This window comes from Medicago truncatula, chromosome 2 (genome assembly GCF_003473485.1).
Source record: "Medicago truncatula cultivar Jemalong A17 chromosome 2, MtrunA17r5.0-ANR, whole genome shotgun sequence".
NCBI lineage: Eukaryota > Viridiplantae > Streptophyta > Magnoliopsida > Fabales > Fabaceae > Medicago > Medicago truncatula.
In genome coordinates, this window is record NC_053043.1 from 47,229,305 (window position 1) to 47,250,973 (window position 21,669).

Below are 21,669 nucleotides of genomic sequence, written 5' to 3' on the forward strand. Positions count from 1 at the left end.
TAATTCTTATTGAATGTCGGTGTAAAAAATACGTCATAGTTTATCTATATAAACTCTGATTCTTGTCATACCTTTGCCATCAACTCACCTTTAATCTAAAGTTTTATAAAAAATAATTACACATACTTAATTCTTATCCAATGTCGGTGTAAAAAGTACATCATAGTTTATCTATATAAACTCTGGTTTTTGTCATGTCTTTACCATCAACTCACCTTTAATCTAAAGTCTTAATAAAAATAATTACACATACTTAATTCTTATCCAAAAAGTACATCATAGTTTATCTATATAAACTCTAATTTGTGTCATGTCTTTGCCATCAACTCACCTTTAATCTAAAGTCTTATATAAATAATTACACATACTTAATTCTTATCCAATGTCGGTGTAAAATGTACGTCAGAGGTTATCTATATAAACTCTGATTCTTGTCACGTCTTTGCCATCAACTCACCTTTAATCTAAAGTTTTATAAAAATAATTACACATACTTAATTTCTTATCAAATGTCGGTGTAAAATGTACGTCATAATTTATCTATATAAACTCGAATTCTTGTCATGTCTTTACCATCAACTCTCTTCTAGTCAAAACACCAAACCATACTCTCCTCTTTCTCTTCTTTTTTCTACTTCCCCTTTCACTAAAATTTTAAGAGTGTATATAATATACTCGTCACCTCACTCCTCCGTAACCGTCTCCCTCCACCACCACTCTTCCTCAATTCTACTTCTTTCCAGGTTCTCTCTCTCTCTCTCTCTCTCTCTCTCTCTCTCTCTCTCAAACAGTAATTTATCTCGATTTTACTATTTTCACTGATCTTTCATTCTTCTTGCAGTTGTAGCTTGAAGTACAACTATCGCAAACTTCCTCCTCTGCTCGCTTGATTTCTCAAATCTGCTTCAGGTTCGTTCTTCAAATTTATTCTCTTCAACTTTCATTACGTTACAATTCTAAACTTTGAAATCCCTTTTTTTTTTTTTTTTTTTTTTGTGAAATTGAAATGCTTATTATTATTATTTTTGTGAAATTGAAATGCTTATGCATTATCATCGTTTGATTAGTTCACGACGTTGTTTTCACTCATAAGGTTAATTCGTAGCCACAACTCTTTAAAAAAAAGTTACTCCATTCGTAGCAACATATATAATGTGGATGACTCTCGGCATTCATTAATTTTATAATCTAACTATAAATACGCATGAATGTGTTATCAGAATGATTGAATGAGCTTAAATTTTGGAAAATTTGCTGTGTTTGGTGGAATTAGCTTGTAATACAGTAATTATTATTATTACCGGTGTTCCACGGATATTATTGTAAAATCAGTTTTTTTACAAGAGATTTTTTTTTTTTGAGGATTTTTTTACAAGATATTGTAAAATTTGGAATTAAATGAGATTTTATTGATTCATTAAATTGCATTCATAACTATGAGATCCAATTGAATTTCATAAATTTTTTAAGAGTCGTTTTTGGTGTAAAAAAATACTGATGAAGGGAGGATCTAGAATTTTTAATGCCTAGGGCAAACCATTAACCATATCAACAATGATCACTAGATTCATTGGTGGTGGATTTTTTTTTCTAAAAAAAAAGTTGGCTTAAATGCTCATTTGATCTCTATTTTAAAAAATACGAAGTTTTAGTCCACATGCTGTAAAATTGGTTTTTCGGTCCCTTATTTTACTTTTTTCTTCTTCTGAATTTTGGTCTATCATCTCATTGTAATGAACTAGGATAGACAAGTAGAATAGAATAGGCCTAAGTGATGAGTCGTTCTTTTCTAGAAGGATCCAAAGAGATCAATTGTGACGAGTCATTAGTTAAGTTGTTAGAATACCAACTTTATAAATAAGTGATTAGTGATTCTAATCATTATCAAACGAAATGAATGAATTTAATGTTTAGTCTCTAATCATTTCTAAACATTAAATTATTCATTTTGCTTTACAATGATTACAACCACCAATCATTTTATAACGTTGGTATTCTAAAACCTTACCCAAAGACTCGTCATAATTGATTACTTTAGATCCTTCCAGAAAATCATGACTCATCACCTAATATAACTTGGGCTTATTCTATTCTACAAGGTCTATCTTAGTTCATTACAGTCTTTATAACTTGGTGCAAAAATGAGATGGGACACCAGGATTCTGAAAAAAAGTTAAATAGGGGTCCAAAAAATCGATTTTTAAAAGAGGGAGACCAAAACTTCATGTTTTAGAAAATAGAGGGACCACAAGTGCATTTAAGCCAAAAATGTTTATCAAATACAATAAAGTTAATTGAGTTTATTTAAAAGATTTGAATCCAATTCCTTTCATCAAGTTGCTTCATGGGATGGCCTATAAATGACCATTATCATAATAACATTCGAACGAAATGTATAGACGTGTTTGGATGTATAAATGTATTTGAGCACTCATCGTTGGGGATAGCTTTTGGGATGAGATCCAAGCCCATTTAATATGTTATTAGGGTTTATTTCGTTAAAAGAAACACTATTAGAGTTTATTGATTCTGGCCACCCACCAAAGGTATGAGCTACAAAGGTATGGGACGGGCAGAATGTAAAAGGCACGCGCTCATCATCCTTCACATATTGAGTGTCGGTAGAGGAAAAGTTGAAGGTTTACTTAATGGCTTTCACTACTGTGGTATCAAAGTCGATCCAAGATCTGGGCTATCAGGTTTTTGCTATTGGACCACTCGAATCACGCTCAGATGTCCAATCTTGTGGTGAGGTCGGTGTGTTAAGAGTCTCGCATTGAATTAGATATGACTTAAGTGGGGACAATCCTCACCTTACAAGCTTGCTCATTCATATCTTTCGCCTTTCCTGTCTTAAGGAAATATAGACACTAGTAGAATTGGTGTGCTTATGGATTTCAAGGGTTTAGGACAAGTGGAAAAAGCTTTTGTTCTGCTACTAGAGGAAGCATGCTCTCATCATCAACAAGTGAAGGATGATGATGAGAGCATCATCATCAACAAGTGAAGGATGATGAGAGCATGCTTCCTCTAGTAGCGGAACAAAAGCTTTATCCACTTGTCCTAAACCCTTGAAATCCATAAGCACACCAATTTTACTGAAGTGTCTATATTTCCTTTAGAAAAGAAAGGCATAAGATATGAGTGAGCAAGCTTGTAAGGTGAGGATTTCCCCCACTTAAGTCCTATCTAATTCAATGGGAGACTCTTAACACACCGACCTCACCCCAGGGTTGGACATTTGGAGCGTGATTCGAGTGGTCCAATAGTAGAAACCTGATAGCCAAGATCTTGGATGGACTCTGATACCACATCAGTGAAAGCCATTCAGTAAACCTTCAGCTTTTCCTCTTGACACTCGATATGGGTAGGATGATGAGAGCATGTTTCCTCTAGTAGAGGAACAACCTGAGCAATATGCGACTCCAACACAACTTCAATACCTACCATTATGTGTAGCGTGGGTCCAATTCCTAACGGGATTGTAATGGTTTGATGTAAACATGTCCATATATAACTTTTTATTGTTAGTTCTTATCTCTTTACTACATTTGTATATTACTGATTAGGGAATTGAGGTTTTAATTTTGAAAATCATAATTTGTGACATCTAATAATTTTAGGGGTTCACAGTTATAAATGTTGGACCCTGGATATGGAATCCCAGTCTATTTTTACTGGGACCATGAACTGGAAAACTGCATTCTGGCATTGATGGTATGCATCCATAGCACATTTGATGATAATGGATAAATAGGTCTTGGGTCATATCGATTTATATGGCTCAACATTTAAGACACTTCTTTCCCTGATATGATTACTTGCTCAAAATGAATTTGCGAGTATTGAGAAGCGTTTTCTCTTAGAACATCGAAGGTGAAATGTGGATATGGTTTTCTTAAGACATTATTTTTTATACTATTTTTGTCATTTCATGTTTTATGCTTCATAACTTTACATACCGGAGAACAATCTTGAATTCTGATTAGTAGTGCACATATCTAATGCCTTCTAGAAAGGATGCTAAATCTGCTATGATTATCATAAAATATACAGCAATTAAAAATACTTATTCCGCTTTTTCAACTGCTTCTTTAAATGCTAGCTTGTTACTATTGGAGTATAAAAATACTTGGGATACTCTAAAGCACCAGTACATCATAAATAGTGAAGTACCGTTACCAGGTACGTACCGGCGCGGGCTAAATATACTAATGCTTTGGTTGGTTAAGAGCCTTCATATTCTCTTACTATGCTTGCCATTGGAGTTTCTGACCCAACAATAATCACAGTAGTTCTAGCTACACAAACTTTTTTTCTTCTGTCTATGGCTCTTCATAGTATGGTTGGCGTGAACTGTCTACTTTCTTCCAAAGTGCAACATTACATTAGTGATGTTCTTATGCCTCAATGTCATGCCCATGCATACCGATTACTTGTGCTTTATATGCGTCTCACATATTTCTGATGTGTCTCACTAATGTCTGCTTCCTCTATTTTCCTATTAATTTTCAGGAATGGGGGATACAAATGAAGAACCATCAAGCAATGCTGCAAAGGCAAGTGTTCACCACTTAAACATAACTTGGATCCATGATGTTCTCTTGTCCCCTATTGGTCATTACCCTTCTCCATGGATGAAGCGTGAATTATATTTACTTATTTATTTGCTTGAACAGGTATTACACATGAAATCAACTGTAAAACAATTGCAAGCTATTACCTCGGTGGAACTTAATAAATTATTGAGGGAATCAGAAGGTTTTACTATAAACCTTCTTACCGAACATGGATCATTGCTGAAGGTTGTTTCATACTCAACGTCATAATGCTATTTTACAGCTTGTTTTATCAGACCCTTAATTCTGATCGTGATTGTACAGGTTGACATGGAAAAGCTTGCAGGATCTCTTCCAATGCACCTTGCGTCAGTTCTGATATCGTCCAATAGAGATGAGGCCATGTTCAAATACGTGTTATGTGGTGTTCGACTATTGCATGCCTTGTGTGATTTATCCTCTCGAAATTCTAAGTTTGAGCAGGTTTGTACTTTTAATGCCTATGAACATTTGTCACATTCTGCTTCTGTTGTGGTTGTCTTTTGTTTTTCCTTGCATGGAAAAGACGTTACCAGAATGTTGAAGAATGATATTTATCAAATTTTCTCAAAAGTTTGAATAGCATTTATAGTGTATTAAATAATGCTCTGCTGACCAGTGCTAGAGTCTGTTAGTCGGACACCCTATATTTAGAGATAAAGCAGGAAACAAGTTTAGTGGTAATTTGACAGTGTGACTTGAGAGAAGGGGGGAGAGAGAGAGAGTCATGCAAGAAACTTGATTTTAGTAAAAATAATCAAAACTTACAGAGAAGAGTCTGATAATCACTGTGGTACTACTATACAAAACATCCAAGTTTCATCACTTTTCACACCAATTGTAGGTAAAGAAAGACAAGTATTTAGAGTTCTGTGGAAGTTGTATTTGCAATCCTATACATTTTGTTTGTTTGCAGAAAATAACCTTCAGCGGTTTCCTATGGATATTCATTTTCCTAAGTTGAGTATTAAAAGCTATGGTTCCAATTTTTGTAATACTGTTTCAGAATATGATTACAGATTTTTCTAGATGATGTAAAAGTGGTGACGCAGATGATTGAAATGGTTTTCTTCATGCTAACTGTTCTTGCTGGTTACAGACAGGTATTTCTCAATTCTGCTCTGTACATGTTGATCTTCTGTGTTGTCAATCCGTATTGAGGTTTACATGTATGTTGCAGGAAGGCCATGCTTTTAGTCATGAGCACCTTTTGCATTCAACTCTTGTAGCATGCAATTTATATCTGTTAACAGGGTTTATTTCAACACAATGGAGAGATATTGCACAGGTGTTGCTTGCTCACCCCAAGGTGCAAAATCACCCTCACTTCATGTCTTAGATGCTTGATTCAAAAACTTTCTTTATTTTGTTTGTGTCTATTTGTTGTAACTGGTTGAAAAATACATTTTTTTTGTACTGTCTTGACTATTTCAAATCCTTTTTTCTTAACTCTCACATGTCAAACTTAAGAACAAGAAAACAGCCAAGCCTTATTCTACTGGGTAGGGTTGGTTACATAGACCAAACAACCCCTCTAGTCGATCCTTTTTGGCATATAATTTTGTCTTGATCTACCTCTACCGTTAACTATTGGATATCATCCATCTAGTCAACCCTCCTTATTGTTGCTCCTACAAGTCTTTTACACACATGCCCAAACCACCTAAGAAGAACGTATACCATCTTTTGTGTGTTGTATGCTACCCCATGTTTCTCTTAATGATTGTATTACTAATTGTATGTTGTCTTGCGTGTGACCACTCATTCACCTTGACATTCTTATCTTTCGGCAGAATTTAATTTATTGTTGGCTCTTTATGTCCCAAGATTTAGTCAGCATTGCATGTCTTGTAACTAAGCTGTGAAATTTTCCTTTACACTTGAATGGTGTTTTTGTAATGCATATCACACATTAAACATTCTTACAGTTTGTGTTAATTTTACTTGCTAACAAAAAGATACTAGACTCTTGAAGCGAACAATTGTGTGCATATATATATATATATATATATATATATATATATATATATATATTGTGTGCATTGTTTGGAAACAATAAAAATGTCAAAAAAATATTTTCATTATTTCTAAAAATGCATCATCTCTAATTAGCATTTCATCTTCTCCCCATCACAATGGTTCATTTCAAGAGTCTCACTTCTTATTAGCAAGTTACTGACCACATATTTTAGAAAATGAAAGCAGAAAGTGTTTTCACAAAGTAAATGGGACCTTGTATTTTTCCAAACACTAATAAAAAGGAATTTTTTATGTCGAAAATTAATTTTAACTGAAATATATACCAATTCACGTTGCATTTATTTCAATCTGTTGTTGCATGCATCTAGAATTTTTTTTTTCCTAATCAGCTAATTTATTTATTTTTTATTTAATCTCTATTAACAAGCCCTCCTTAAAAACTTAAGTTGTTGGGTGAAAGCGCATCTGTACATTTGATGCATTCTAAAACTTCTCTTAACAAATTCTATTTCTTACGGCATTTTCTGGAAGTCAATATAATTTATTTATCAACTGATGATATATTTTTGTGCCTTGGATAATGATGAATTCTATGACAGGTTGACATATTCATGGATGCAGCTTTTGGATCAGTTCGTGTGGTTGTTAGGTGTCTTGAGACTACACTTGTAGCTTATAATGAAGATATTTCCATGGAATCAAATCTGACAGCAGAAAGAGTAGTTTTTTATCTCTGCCAGCAGTGTGAAGCTTCTTTACAGCTTCTTCGGTCATTATGTCAGCAAAAATTGTTTAAGGAGCAACTTCTTAGGAATAAGGTTTCCAAACTAAACTTACTACGTAACTTTTGAGCACTTCGTCAAGGGTGATTATATATGAGGGAATTCTTCTAAAGTTTGTTTGGGGATGAGAACAGTATGGAGGCCCAGTTGCATCCTTTGTCTCTCATCGCAATACAATTTACTAAAACTGGACAGCTCAATAAATAAATCATACCAAATTCCCTCTCTAGTAAAAAATCAAGTAATTATATACTTTGCCTCAATAAAGGAAGACATCATATGTTTATATCTGTTGCTATCTTCAAGATCACCCTTTTCTCTCACCCCTAATGGCTGAACAACCAAAAATTCGAGTAGCATCTCAGTTTATGCCTTTTTGACTCATTGTGGTGCTTTACCTTTTAGGAATGTAATATAGGTTTATGGAGAAACTGCAAAGCTCTTTTTCCATTATGGTTTTGTTTGTTTCAGTTTATTGTTGGTTTTCCTTAGAATCCGGGTTAACTCAATCCGACAAAACCGGTTTGTGGTGTTAGGGGTGTACATTCTTTATAAACTATTTACAGATGATGCCTAATGTTATTGCATTGATTTGTTGATTGAAAGGACAATATGTGCTTCATACACGTTTGTCTTTCTCTTACAGGAATTATGCGGAAAGGGGGGTATTCTTCTTCTTGCTCAATCCATCTTGAAGTTACACATTCAACCATATACATCGAATAGAATCGCAGCAGCTATTTCTAGGCTAAAAGCTAAAATACTTTCAATTGTGAGTCAAATGGAAAAGTTCACTATAAATCCCTGCTTTTACCTTTAATCTGCTCTATAACCATTGCATATTATTTACCATACTGTCACTGCTTTCATTTCTCAGTTGCTGAGTTTGTGTGAAGCAGAAAGCATTTCTTATCTTGATGAAGTAGCCAGCACAGCAAGGAGTTTAGATTTGTCTAAATCTGTTGCATTAGAGGTTAGTTTTCAGCAAATGAAATGAATTTGAACAGTTGAAGACATATGGCTGAACTGTTTTATTGGGATTTTGCTGATAGTTGAGTTGCAAAAGTTATAGCCTAATAATTACCTTATTGACTTTTTCTGCCACTCCCTTAATATTACTATTGTCTGTGGGTATGTTGCTCATCAACTGGGATTGGATTTTTGAGAAGCATATAATATGGGTTGTTGAGAAAAAGTACAAGTTCTTTAGAAAATCTTTAAATTGACATCGTTCCATGGTGGTCTGCTGCATGTTTTTGCTGTGCTATTAAGCACGTTGATTTCTTTATATAGGGGGGTGTTTGCTATTTAATATGGTTCTCGTGATATAGGTTTTTGACTTGTTGAAGAAAGCTTTTGGAAGAAATCCCGGGCATCTCGCTGCTGACAGAAGTCACCCAATGGGATTGGTACAGCTCAATGCAATGCGTCTAGCTGACATTTTCTCCGATGATTCAAATTTTCGATCTTACATGATACTTTGTTTTGTAAGTCTATCCTTTGAAGACAATAAGTTAATCTGCTTAAGTGTCATTGACTTTGGTAGTAGCAACTAGCAAGCATCATTCTGTTTTTTTGTAGAAATACACTAGACTAAAATTGTAATTACTTATTTTTTTATTATTTAATTTGTAGCCAATGTATTATATTTACACATCTCCTTTGATTTGCATGTGATTCCAGACTGAAGTTCTGACTGCTATAATTTCACTCTCCCATGGAGATTTTTTATCCTGTTGGTGCTCATCAAACCTCTCAGAGACAGAGGAGGACGCAAGTATTGAATATGATATATCTGCTGCAGTTGGATGGGTTTTGCATAATACTTCACCGGATGTGAAGGATGCCACAAATTTGGAATTCAACCTAACCCCAAGTAGCATGCTTAAAGCTTCTTACGCACACCATAGGACATCATTATTTGTCAAGTTCTTTGCAAATCTTCATTGTTTTGTTCCCAATGTTTGTGAAGGTAGGTTCCTTGTCAATATTCTACACATTTTAGGCCAAATTTGGCTGTTTTGGAGAAGTATTTCCTCATATAATTAGACCCGTTATTTTTTTTTTGTAATTTTAATCTCCAGAGCAAGAAAGGAACCTTTTCGTCCGCAAGGTCATCGAGTGCTTGCAAATGGATCTATCTAACTTACTGCCTGGGTTTTCTTTTGATACTGATGCTCCTAAAGTTTCCATTGCTAGCAAGAACCTCCGTAATGATTGTTCTCATGTAATTATTCTTGCAGAAATATGAGCAACATCTAGCTACTTTCTTACAATTAACCTTTTTTTTGTAGGCTCATTGTTAAGTCATGCAGAATCTCTGATTCCGAACTTCTTAAATGTGGAGGATGTACAACTTTTAAGGTTACATGTCCCTCTCATAAATGTTGCTGTAGCACTTGGCACTTTCAATTTCGCATGACTGATTTAGAAATGTTATTTGCATGATTTTTCATGCATGAGTCATATATAGAATACAACACTTCATGCACGAGCAATAGGGGTGGTGGTCCTTATGCTACTTAATTAAAATTGAAACATTTTTAAACCTTATTAGGGAAGAGTTCCTTGTTGGTTTTATTTCAAGTAAGTATTTTCAAGGATAATGATGAAATGAAGTGATTGTTTTTGTTATTTTTCCCTGAAAAGGGGAGCTTCCTGTCTTGCTTAATGATAAAAAAAATCAATAGACATTCTCTTCTGGCGGTGGTTTGCATGACATATTTACTATCTTCTTGCCAGTCAAGTTAGGAGGATACCTCAATCTGCCATTTTTGTTCTATTTACATACTAAAAATTGTTTTTTAAAGTACAAATATCTACATACTTATCCTCAATATTTTTTCGAAATGAAAAAATAAATAGATGAATGGCAACCGTGCTGATGATAACTAACTTTCATAATAAATTTTCCTGGGTGAGGATAGACCAAAAATTACAGACAAAATTTTGAAATTTAAATATAACTTTTTACTAGCCATTTTATTTATGCTACAAATAGGAATTTCAATAAACTCGGTTTTATGGCAGTCCCAGTAATGTGTTCTAGGAAACTCTTTTATAGCAATACAGTTCTCTTTATGTTGACTTTGTTCTTTGTCATCTCCCTCTAGAACTTCAACTCCCTGTTTAGGACAGGAAACATTTTTCGGTTTTATTCAACAAAAAAAAAAATAAAAAAAAAATCTTGCTCCTAAAGATCCAGTGTTATAAATTATAATATCATCAGTAGTTAAACAACTTCTGTCTGTAAATTGTTTGCAGGGTGTTTTTTGGCGAATTACAATCACTATTTACATCAAATGGATTTGGGAGAAATCGTGTTCAAGTAAATTCTTGTACTTTAGTTCGAGCTGTCAATATTGTCCTTTTCTGTTCAATCTATATACTCATTCCCATTCTTAATTGATGTATGTGCCCAACCACTCTGCCAGAAAACTCAGGATGGCAAATGTGAGGAGTCGTCTTGGGATAAGTTTTCTAAACTCAACATCAATGAGTGTTATCAGGTATTTTCAAGGATTTTTATTTTTGACTTAACAAATTAAATGATAAGCAGCTTGTCCTCTATATAGTGACTTGAGAACAATGAGAAGTTTGATTTCCTGTAGGGGGCTCAAAGTGCTGGGGGACGCCCATTACCTTTAACCAGTAAAGAACAAGCTGATCTTAATAAGAAGGGTGGTAAAGTCGAAGGTATGTCGGAGAATTCTGCAAATCCAAACTTGGAACAACGTAACACCACAGCTGAAGACACAATTCAAGGCAATGGCCCAAGTCGGCAAAGTCAGGTAGAAAATAAAGGCATATCTGGTAAAACAGCATCAGGAGGAGCAAGAGATATTGACAAGGATGCTCATAAAATTGAAACAAGTTGCTCAGATGCCAGTTCTGCAAAAGGAAAGAATGTTGTTGTTCATGTGGATAACGGTGAGCTTTCAAAATCAAATGAGCGTCTTAAAAGAGTTGGTGTTGAAGAAAATCCAGAAGATGAAAAGATTGAGCTCGCACAGAGGAAAAAACGAAAACGGACCATAATGAATGCAGAACAGGTGACAATGATAGAGAATGCACTCTTAGATGAACCTGATATGCAGCGGAATGCAGCTTTACTTCAATCATGGGCTGATAAATTAAGTTCAGATGTATGTTAAACATGACTCAGCTCTCGAGTAGAATTTCATTGACATATTTACTTGAGACTTTCTTGCATGTTTTTCAGGGTCCTGAGGTTACGTCTTCGCAGCTTAAAAATTGGTATGCTTTGTTACGTAACTTGTCATATACTAGTTTGTTTAAGTTGTTACTTCTTTTTCTCATTGTACTGCATGCTTCTTTGTAGGAGTTCAGGAACTGATACATGACCTATTTGCTATATAGGATCAGATAGTGAAATATCTAGTATCAATTTATATATCAAAGTTTCTTTACCAAAATTATGCCGAAAGTTTTAATATCTTACCTGAAGCTAAATCATGGTCTCTGAAACACACTATTATACAATTAAATGTTTTGGTCTCTGAAATGTTATTTGGACTTGAAGCCGTCAATATCTTAAGCAATGTTTATAATTGAACGCCATTTCTGTCATATTAGGTTGAACAATCGAAAAGCTAGGCTAGCTCGTACAGCAGCTAAGGATGTTCGGCCAGCAGCAGCTGATGTCGACAATCAAGTCTCAGACAGGCAGAGAGGGCCAACAATTGGGTCCCATGGCTCACCTGTCAGTGCAGGTATTCATCACATGGAAGAAAATGTCTTTTTTACCATGTGAAATTAGTTAAACCTGTTGCCTTCACTGGCTGTATTTGTAAATGCTGGCTCCCCATAGTTTGGTCATTGTGGTGCAGGTCAATATGTTGTGCTTGTTGGTGTGCAAGGAGAGGAGATTGGGAAAGGAACGGTGTTTCAGACGCAGGATAAGTGGTTTGGGAAGAACTTGGAGGAATCAGCAACATGTGTTGTGGATGTTTGTGAGCTCAGGGTTGATAAAGGGTTGCGACTACCCTACTCGTCAGAAGCCATTGGCACAACATTTGCAGATGCTCAAACAAAGTTTGGTATCATGAGAATAGTATGGGATTTGAACAAAGTATTAGTGTTGCGGACAGACTGAGTTCGTGATGCTTCGGTGGCTGCAGCTGTTCCTTTGCTACTTGCTGTAACTTGTAATTATCAATCTTCCTTGCGGTTCCAAATCCCTATGTTCATGTGTATTATATTTCTATAGACATCAGCTGAGACGAACAAATTTACCAAGTAGAAAGAATCATGACCATTAGAGAAGGGACTTGTAGAAAGCAGAAGAAGACAGTTATGGACAAAGGAAGGGTGATTCAGCAACGATAGTATAGGATATAAACAAGAGCAATAGCCGGTTACAAAAATGTTCAGTAGGGTCTTATTTTATACATGTCTCATTTTATGTTGAAAGTGATAATTTCAAAAACATTCCAATTTCAAGATATTTTGTATTTTTATTTTAGGCAGTGAGTTGCCATGGATGTGTATGTGAATTTTTAAATGTTGGTCTACCATGAACATGAACTACCTATTAAAGTAAACTATGGTAGAATTTGTCGTTTGGATATGCAAATTAATAGGTGATTTTTGGGAAATTTTTACTAGATTGCGTGAAAGAAGAATTTCGCTTACCATTCTTTTGCTACATTTACGTCTCTACATGTCATTCACCAAAAACACACTAGAATCCAGTTTGTGTCAATAGGAACATAAACATACTTTTGAAATTGCATATACTCGGTGTATGACCGTAACTCTGCAAATTAAAGTGAAAATTTTAACTGTCATATAGTGAATGACAAGAAGAGACGTATGTGTGGCAAAAGAAATAGAGAAATATACAACATTTTTTGGATAACTTTTAAGAGTCTTTTTTTCCTTTGTTTGGGATAAAAACAATATCGAGAAAGAGACTGAGTAGAAATACAATATAAGTATGATTCTAAAAATTTATTCCAAAATGATTGTACAAATATAAGTTCATTTGATGCATTTTTTTTGTTTTTTAGCACGTGTAAGGGAGGTGAGTGCTTTTTGAAAACTAGGGAGGATGAGAGTGTCATTTGAAGAGACCATAAGAGAGGACAATGTAAGTTTTCTTACAAAATTAACAAAAAAAACTAAAATTTAAAATATGATTTTTAATGACAAATCCTATATATAAAAATTTAAAATAGGATTAACTGCCTTCAGTAAAAAAATATACTACTTATTAAACAAAAGATGATGCAAAGAGCACCATCAAGATTCATAAATAAATAAAAGAGGAGCAAAATACAAGGAAAGAAAAGGGGACTAACCCAAAACCTTTTCAAAAGTAAACAAACATATAGTTGAGTTGACCTTGTCTATTTCTAATGTAATCATAATTGATAGACTGAAGAACATTGTTCCACCAAAAAATAGAATTATCAGTGAGCAGCTCTAGACCTAATTTTATTAGCAAATCAGCATAAGAGTTGCCTTCTCTACCTAAAGTAATTATGTTTTTAATGACATTTTTTTATTAGTATAACATGATTTTTTTTAAGGGTGGTAAAACATGATTTTTTATTTCAAGTTCACCCACTAAATAAAGTATACTACCTCCATCCCAAATTATATATTACTTTTGCAAATAAAAAAGTTATCCTAAATTATAATATCAATGAAATATTAATTTTTTTTATAGATAGACGGAATGACAATAGTCATTGAAAACTCACACAAACACGTAAAGGAGGTGGAGTTCGAACACAATCACAGTTTTCGACCTAACGATTTTGACATTTTTATTATACTTTTTGCTATTGATTACTTCTCTTGTCTCATAATTAGTGAATCATTCGTAAAAAAATTATTCCAAATAAATGATCCTTTCAATTTTCAATACAACAATAATTTTTTTTCCCTTTCAATTATTACGTCTAGTTAATATTTACTTTCATCACTTCATCACTTACAAGTCAATATCTTCCACTTTTCATTTATGATAATAATGAAGTTAATATTACTTTCATCACTCACAAGTCAATATCTTCCACTTTTCATTTATGATAATAATGAATATACCAATATTAGTTATGATAATATAATAAAATATTATTCTCTATTTTATTTACACATTTTTTTAATCTGTGTGAAATGTTCAAAATAGTCACTTTATACGGGAAGGAGAGAGCACTTTTTTTTCTTTCCAATTCTTTTAGTTTGTTTTTCTCAAGTCATTGATGTAAGATAACTTTGTACCATTTAAATTATTTTCTCTAGAAGATGAATTCAATCGAGACAAACTCATTTTTAGATTTTTTTTTTTTTTTAAACCCACTTGGGTTGGTATGGTGGTGTTGACTTAGAACCTGAAAGTGTGCTCCTCCTCAAGTTCGATTCTCCCTAGTGTCAATTTAGGTGAGCTAATTTAGTTTCTTAAAAAAACTTTTTTTTTTTTGTTTGTATTTATCTGTTTTCAAATTTCAATGTTTGAATGTTATCATTTGGCACACTTTGCTTATAGATTATGCTATCATAAAGTAAACGGCCAAAAATGATATTAAGTAATTAATTGACCTCAAAAATTACCACCAATCTTCCATCTTCCCCTCCTACACATTTCTGCTAAAACTGAACAAATACAATTTTGCTTGAGCAACGCATTATACATATCTCAATCATTAAACATCTTATGGCTTTAGTAAGGTCTATAATTGATTTCCCCTGTGGAAAAAAGCGGGGTTAACAACATCCTTTTTAAGTTCTCTATTGTCACGACAGGGATGCCAAAATCCAAGAATCCAGCCGCACTTGGCGCTGTCTCAATTTAAGTCAAACCAGCTATGTCTATCCATGATCTCAACACTGAATGTGCAGCTCTTGAACTCAAAATTGAACCCGTTCAGTTCAGATGTTGTCAGGTGTAAGGTCAGTATGCTTTACCTCCATATCAGTCACGGGTTGTCCTTCAAATCATTCGAATTCTCATTTTGAACAGGTGCTACAGAGGAGGTTGTCTTCTGAGGTGCTTTCTTCCAGAAACTTTTTGCATAAAGGGAACCGAAGACAATGACCTGACAGTGTGATGCCATTACAATGTTTAGCACCAAGTTTATCGAGGAAATGAGTGGAATCATTGGATCACACTTTTAGGTGTAAGCTTTCACCACTATACTTGGTTTGATATTAATTTTAATTAAAATAGGTGCAAAGAGGGATAAAGAAACAGTGTGATCTTAAAGTGCAAGTGCAACACGAAGCCATTCATTATAATGTTAAGAAAGGGTAAAAGGCTTACGGCTCCAATCCACTGTTCCCAGCTAAGAGGATGAGAAAACCACACACACGACAACATAATGCTCACCAACTGCAACAATATGAATAAAACTTTATAAAAACACTGAAATATTATGCAATTACAGTGAAAATGATAATTAGATTTCTCTGTGCAATTTACCTGTCTCGTGGTCATTATGGTCGCAAAAGTCAGAGCACCAAAAGTGCGAATTGTGTAGGAAATAAAAAATTGACTGATTGTTGCAACCTGTGTAACCCAATAATAAAACAAACTTCAATGAAATAGATAATGAAAAGGGGAATTCTTGTTTTTTATTTTTAAGCCAAAGAAGAAAAAGCGCTATAGTAATAGGGATATTGATGTAGATTTTAAAAATATCTTAAAACAAACAGAAAAGGAGAATGCAATATAAATTTAAAACAGATGTAATTTGCTTACAGTTGAAAGTAATGCTATGTCAAAGAAACAATCATGATGCCGATATACAAATTCTACTGCTGATATCATTTGTCCTTGTACAATAAGACCTACATAAAAAATAAAAAAAAAATCAAATATCAAAAGAGTGAATTTCTGGCCTTGAAGCTGGAAGAGAAACAAAGCTGAAGCAAAATATAAGAGAACTCAAATTTTAGAAAGAAAAGATTACTACTATTATTTAAATAAGTCTAGATAGTTTATACAACACTCAGAATATTGGCTATCAAGTTAGTAGTTATTTAGCAGTTGGGACTGTGAGTATTCTTTGGTAAACAGCTAGCACATAGAAAATGAGAAAGAAAGGCCTAAGAGAAACACCAAATCAGCCAGGGTCAAACATTAGTACTTAATAACTGCGAGTTTTCAGGTGCAAGTTATATACTGTATTTTGCAAAGCACCATCCAAGACTTCTAGAAAATTTATTCATTGCAAACATTTACCCAAAAACATGACTCCAGAAAATAAATCATTACACTGCCGAGCAAGATATTGTTAGACTCAAACCTAGGAGGATAGAATGGGAAATATTGAAAATACTCACTGAAAATGGCTTGCAATATAACTGAATGAAACAGGTGGCATAAGGGGAGTGGCAGAAATTGATTCGGAAATCAGTGGAGTTTATTAGAAGGCGTAACAGACTTGGAGAGGGCATCTTGGAATTGAGGAAATTGGTGTGTGGAGGTAACTGAGCAGTAAGGTTGGCTCTCTCTCAGTCCAGGATTTCTTTCTTAGATTTCTTTCATTACTATCCATCTTATAAGGAGCTTCCTCCAATTCAGTAACAGTTTCATTTTCTTTTATAGTATGGGTGTAAATTCTATTTCACAGGAGTTTCATCGCTGATCAGGATCTATTTCCAGAATAGCACATACATCAGTTTCTTTATATTTGCAAACTCCTATCATGTGTGACAAATATAGTGTTGAATATAAAAATTCACTGTGAAATTCTTAAACCAACCTGTCAAGCTAAGAAGACAAGAACACAGTGTTGTATAAAATATCTGATTATGTATCTCCATGTCATAGCCTCTAAACATCTTATCTTGGAATGTGCTTGTAAAGCCATCAAACCTGTAACACAACAAAAAAATGATTCAATGGGGGACTTGTATATGAACCACTTTTGCAGATAAAATTCTTAAAACAATCTGAAATAAGCATGCATTCAAGAGCCTGGAAAAGTGTTTAAAATACAGATTATTCCAAAATGAGGATTTAAGTTTTAACTATATAATGCAGCTTAAAATAACCTGTACTGCTTAAACCAACAAAAACAGTTCATAATGATTATAGTTGCCCATAATAACTAAATTTTGAAAGAGGGAGGAATGAAAATTATATACAGGACATTATTCAAAGTTTACTGGATGTACTTGCCAGCAGCACTGAAAACAGTTGGACAAATAAAATATCTTCCGTGTCACAATGAATGAAGGTAGCATTGATTTTCGGCCTTTTTTTTTTTCCTTCCCCATATAACACATAATAATACATAAAACCACTAATTGTAGGAAGAGATTCAAGTTCTGTAGTGATACCCAAGATAGCCAACCATTAGAAGAACACCCCAAACTGTATTTTCCCTTCCTCTACTGTATGGACTTATGTCTGTTCCTGCCTACAATAAAAACACAAACGTTTCTTTAGCTTACTAAAGAATGATGCCAGCTTATTTGGTGATTATGCATCAGTGACTATATAATCAATCAGACTCAGAGTAAGAAAGTGATATTTGTTATGTTCTTCTTGCTAAATGGAACATGAGTCGGAACACATATGTCAACAAAGGCACTCTATAAGATGCTATAAGGATAAAAATATGGTCTGGATTGAAAGTCAAGATATCAATATCAAATCTGCAGCTCACTACTCCATTGTTCAAAAATGTGTGTTCTATCTTAACCACCTCTCTCCCTCTAGGTCTTTGTCATCAAGATATCTAAGAAATGGCCCTCTCTCCCTCTGGTCCTAATTTATGAGTAGTAAAACAAAGATTGAAATTAGGAAGTGAAAAGTTCTTGAAATATTAACAGGGTGAAAACTATTTTTCATTTGTGTTTGGTCACCATGTTTAAAGGAAAAGTGTATCAGTAGTAAAACAGCCATTGTCCAAGGAATGCCTCCATAGTTTCACTTTTAGAACAACACTTATTTTGTTAGGTTTCAATAAGGGGGTCAACTCTTTATGCAATGCAATATCTGTTGATGGCTACTGTTACAACAGATCATTGATATTTGCAGGTCTTCCTGATTGGGGACCAGGAACCCAGACCATTGTAATCCCCTTTCACTGCGTGAGTCACTCACTCCTAGTGTTAGTGCTAGCATGAGATATATGGTTTCAGTCCTTCTGCAGCCATGGCTGGCACTATCATGACTGAGAGGGAGAGTTAAAATTTTCTTGTTGCAATCTAGGTCTCAGGTGCCAACAATTCCTGTGTTATAGGCCAGTCACATACCAAAGGAAGCCAGAGGGTAAATTTTGTGAAGGAGAGCTATGCTTTACTTGCTTATGAGTTTGTTCATATTTCTAAACTTCGAGCTCTTTGGGAGAAAAGTACTGTATATAACCTTCTTAGGGGTGGTTTTATACTGATTCAGGATGGTAATATCCTCAGTTGTGCAACATTCTTGACATGTCCTAAATAAAAGCCCTCTTTACTTCAAAAAGAATAACAGTACAACCCACATGCAACATTAAATCATTGAATATGGCTACTCATTGGTTGTTCTTTGATAGAAAATGATCACATACAGCATTACAGACCGGATGATGATAAAGCAACAGGAAAAATAATTAGGGTCAAAGTTCAAACAATTACCGGATATAAGATAAATACTGAGCAGCCAAGGGTAACTAAAAAAGCCAACAAATAGTCAGGTCCCTTATATCTCTTCTGCATGATAAGTGTACCCCAGACCTGTATAAGATACAAAAGAAGGAATATAGATTCAAGGTAGGTCAATCTTAACCAAAACAATAAAGAGGAAACAGGATTTCATGGAATCAAGGAAAATGATTGGCATAGGATAGAAGAAAAATAAATAAATTAATTGTTTTATGCATAAAATGTCCTTTTACATTCATAAACAACTTGTCCAACAAGTAAAATATCCTCTAGAATTTTTTTAATCATGTGAATATGCAAGGCTTAACAATTTTTCTTCCTCCCTCCCTGGTTTATTCTGTGAAAAAAAGATGGTGTGAAGGGAGGGAAAACCACTAGTATTTGTGACCAACTCAAGAATTATATTCAAACAATTTTTTTTTCCAGATCGTTAAATGATTACAAGATTGTGAGGTCAAAAAATATATTCTAGTACCTACTTCATGGATTTGTGTTGTCCCCATTTAGTAAAGAAAGGGGACATTAATACACTAAAAATAATTACACATCATTGAGGACATAAACACACACACACAAAGATAGCATGAAACATTCATTCTTCAACAACAACAAAAGCAATTACTATTATTCTTCATCAAAAGAAGTAGCAGTGACTAAGAAGGTGAAAAATAAGCTACAGATCAATGATGCAAGATAAATAAAAGAGAGAGGGTTAATGTATATTGAAATCAGCCAGTCATCATAAACAAAATATACATAATTGGGAACAGTATCAAAGCTCGACCTACCATAACTGGTATCATTTTCGCACATTTCGCAAGAGTCTGAACAGGAAAACTAACATATTTGAGGGCCTGGAGTAAAAAAAATAAAAAATGGTCATTTCAGTATAAATGGTAGGCAAGCAATGTAACCGATTTCTTATAAATTCACAGGCATGCAGATATTATGTCTCTTACCTCATACTGACAAGTTGTGGTTAGAATGTTTGTTACCGACACAAGGGAATACTTATAAATGGGAGCCACTGGGTCCAATGCTTTTTTACTTGCCTATAAGAAATGTTCAAGAAAGGGGTGTTAGAATTCAAATACTGTAAAACAGGTGAGTATTTTTGCATGCATGTAATGTATATACTTGCCAGCAAAGAACCAGCGGAAACAGCTGACGTCATGATGCGGTTGCAGAAAACAAGAAAGAGTGAATGCTTGAAATACTCCTTTTCTGCTCCATATGGTATTCTCATGATCTTTTCCTGCAAGAATAGACATCTATAACTCAATGAATAAATCTCGGACTGTAAGAGGGTTTTGTGCTATCCATTCAGAGAGAGTGTTAAGAGTAATTTGCACCGGCCCATTCATACTATGTAATAATGTATGTAAATTATAGAGCAAACTAAGCATCAAACTACTAAAAAGAGGAAATACTTGAACCAAGAGTATCATCAACCACTCATGCGTTGTGGTTGTTCATTTATTGATTTATTTTAAAGTTACAATGCTAAGCAGTAAGCACATATAAATTCTTATAATATAAGTGTTTATATTTAAGTTATTTCTATTACAACAAAAAAATAAAGACAAATTGTTTTCATAAGCTAACTTGGAGAGTTTCTGGAAATAAGCTAAAAACAACTTATTGACATGTCATAAGGTCTTGGAAACAATCTCAGAAGTGCTTATCTCAAATAAGTGAATCTAACCTAAGCAAGTCCTAAACCCTAGACACAGCACATATTGTTCATGCGATAGTATTGTGAATTACGAAAGAAAGAGTGTTGCGAAGAGTAATAATGATAACATAACACATCGAGAGCATTCACTTGTACGATGCGAAGCGATGCAATGCAAGGAAAAGATTACCTGTAAGAGGCCATAGGTGACGAGAGTGAGCATGATACCGGAGACAGCGAAAGTTCCTTTCCATAAATTATCTCTGAAACTAACCGCCGTGCTAGTGGTAGAGGATGATGATGATGGTGGTGGTTCCGACATAGAATTCAATCAAAACGGCGTCGGTCGGATTTGATTGGATTTGGATCAAATCAACTGCGGGACCCAGCTAGCTTAGACCAAGTTTTGTCTATGTATGTATATTCATTTCATTTCATCATTCTGTTATGTTTAGTAAAAGGGAATGAAAAAGAAAGATGAAATGAGACTCACCTCATGCGCAAATTGCTTTCTACGCTATATTCGACCCTGCCACGTTATTCAATGACTACTGTGTGTGTGTTGTTATTATTATGGACTCACTTGGATTCCTATTTCTTCACTTCACTCATCAAATCAAAATCAATTCAAATTAAATCAAAACCAAACATTAGAGGGTAAGGTTGGATTAAAATTTACTATATAAAATTGTCTTTCATTAAGGGCTCGTTTCACATACAATAATTTAGAGATTCTTTAAAAAATCAGAATCTATATTATGTTTGTTTACCATGTTAAAAATCACTTTTTTTTAAAAAGGTGATTTTTAGTTTGTTTGGATACAATTTTTTAAAAGTGATTTTTTATTATAAAATTATCATAAAGGACAAAAAAAAATTCTTTCAAATATAACATGTTTGTCAAAAAAAATTAATTTTTTATGTATGAAAACAAGTATGTTAATTAAAAATGCATCTACTCCCTCCATTTCAAAATATAAACAAATTTTACTTTTTAGGTTCATTCAAT

At 34.0% G+C, this 21,669-nt stretch overlaps 2 protein-coding genes across 4 annotated transcripts; one reads left to right on the plus strand and one right to left on the minus strand.

Annotated features, from left to right (window-relative positions):
- Window positions 1–574: 574 nt before the first annotated feature.
- LOC11412805 (nodulin homeobox) lies at window positions 575–12,984 on the plus strand. The gene is made up of 20 exons (XM_039830848.1): window positions 575–743; window positions 842–909; window positions 4,516–4,559; window positions 4,680–4,805; window positions 4,884–5,042; window positions 5,618–5,701; window positions 5,779–5,907; window positions 7,178–7,396; window positions 8,007–8,132; window positions 8,238–8,333; window positions 8,692–8,847; window positions 9,044–9,332; window positions 9,445–9,570; window positions 9,655–9,724; window positions 10,625–10,688; window positions 10,795–10,869; window positions 10,972–11,505; window positions 11,583–11,617; window positions 11,957–12,093; window positions 12,211–12,984. Exons 3-20 carry the CDS (start codon window positions 4,518–4,520, stop codon window positions 12,474–12,476), a joined length of 2,733 nt encoding a protein of 910 aa, XP_039686782.1. The 5' UTR covers window positions 575–743; window positions 842–909; window positions 4,516–4,517; the 3' UTR covers window positions 12,477–12,984.
- A 1,909-nt stretch (window positions 12,985–14,893) lies between these two features.
- On the minus strand, window positions 14,894–21,180 carry LOC11413265 (UDP-galactose/UDP-glucose transporter 5). 3 transcript variants are annotated; one of them, XM_024775639.2, is made up of 12 exons: window positions 21,154–21,180; window positions 20,851–21,070; window positions 20,127–20,240; window positions 19,945–20,037; window positions 19,774–19,839; window positions 18,959–19,057; window positions 17,675–17,754; window positions 17,095–17,207; window positions 16,089–16,177; window positions 15,810–15,896; window positions 15,651–15,719; window positions 14,894–15,426 (listed from the first exon to the last, which is right to left on the minus strand). In XM_024775639.2, exons 2-12 carry the CDS (start codon window positions 20,980–20,982, stop codon window positions 15,307–15,309), a joined length of 1,062 nt encoding a protein of 353 aa, XP_024631407.1. In that variant the 5' UTR covers window positions 20,983–21,070; window positions 21,154–21,180; the 3' UTR covers window positions 14,894–15,306. The 3 variants fall into 3 exon arrangements, with proteins under 3 accessions (XP_024631407.1, XP_039686783.1, XP_039686784.1); XM_039830849.1 differs by having other exon boundaries at window positions 20,851–21,073; window positions 21,153–21,177; XM_039830850.1 differs by having other exon boundaries at window positions 20,127–20,256; window positions 20,851–21,170.
- Between the last annotated feature and the right edge of the window lie 489 nt (window positions 21,181–21,669).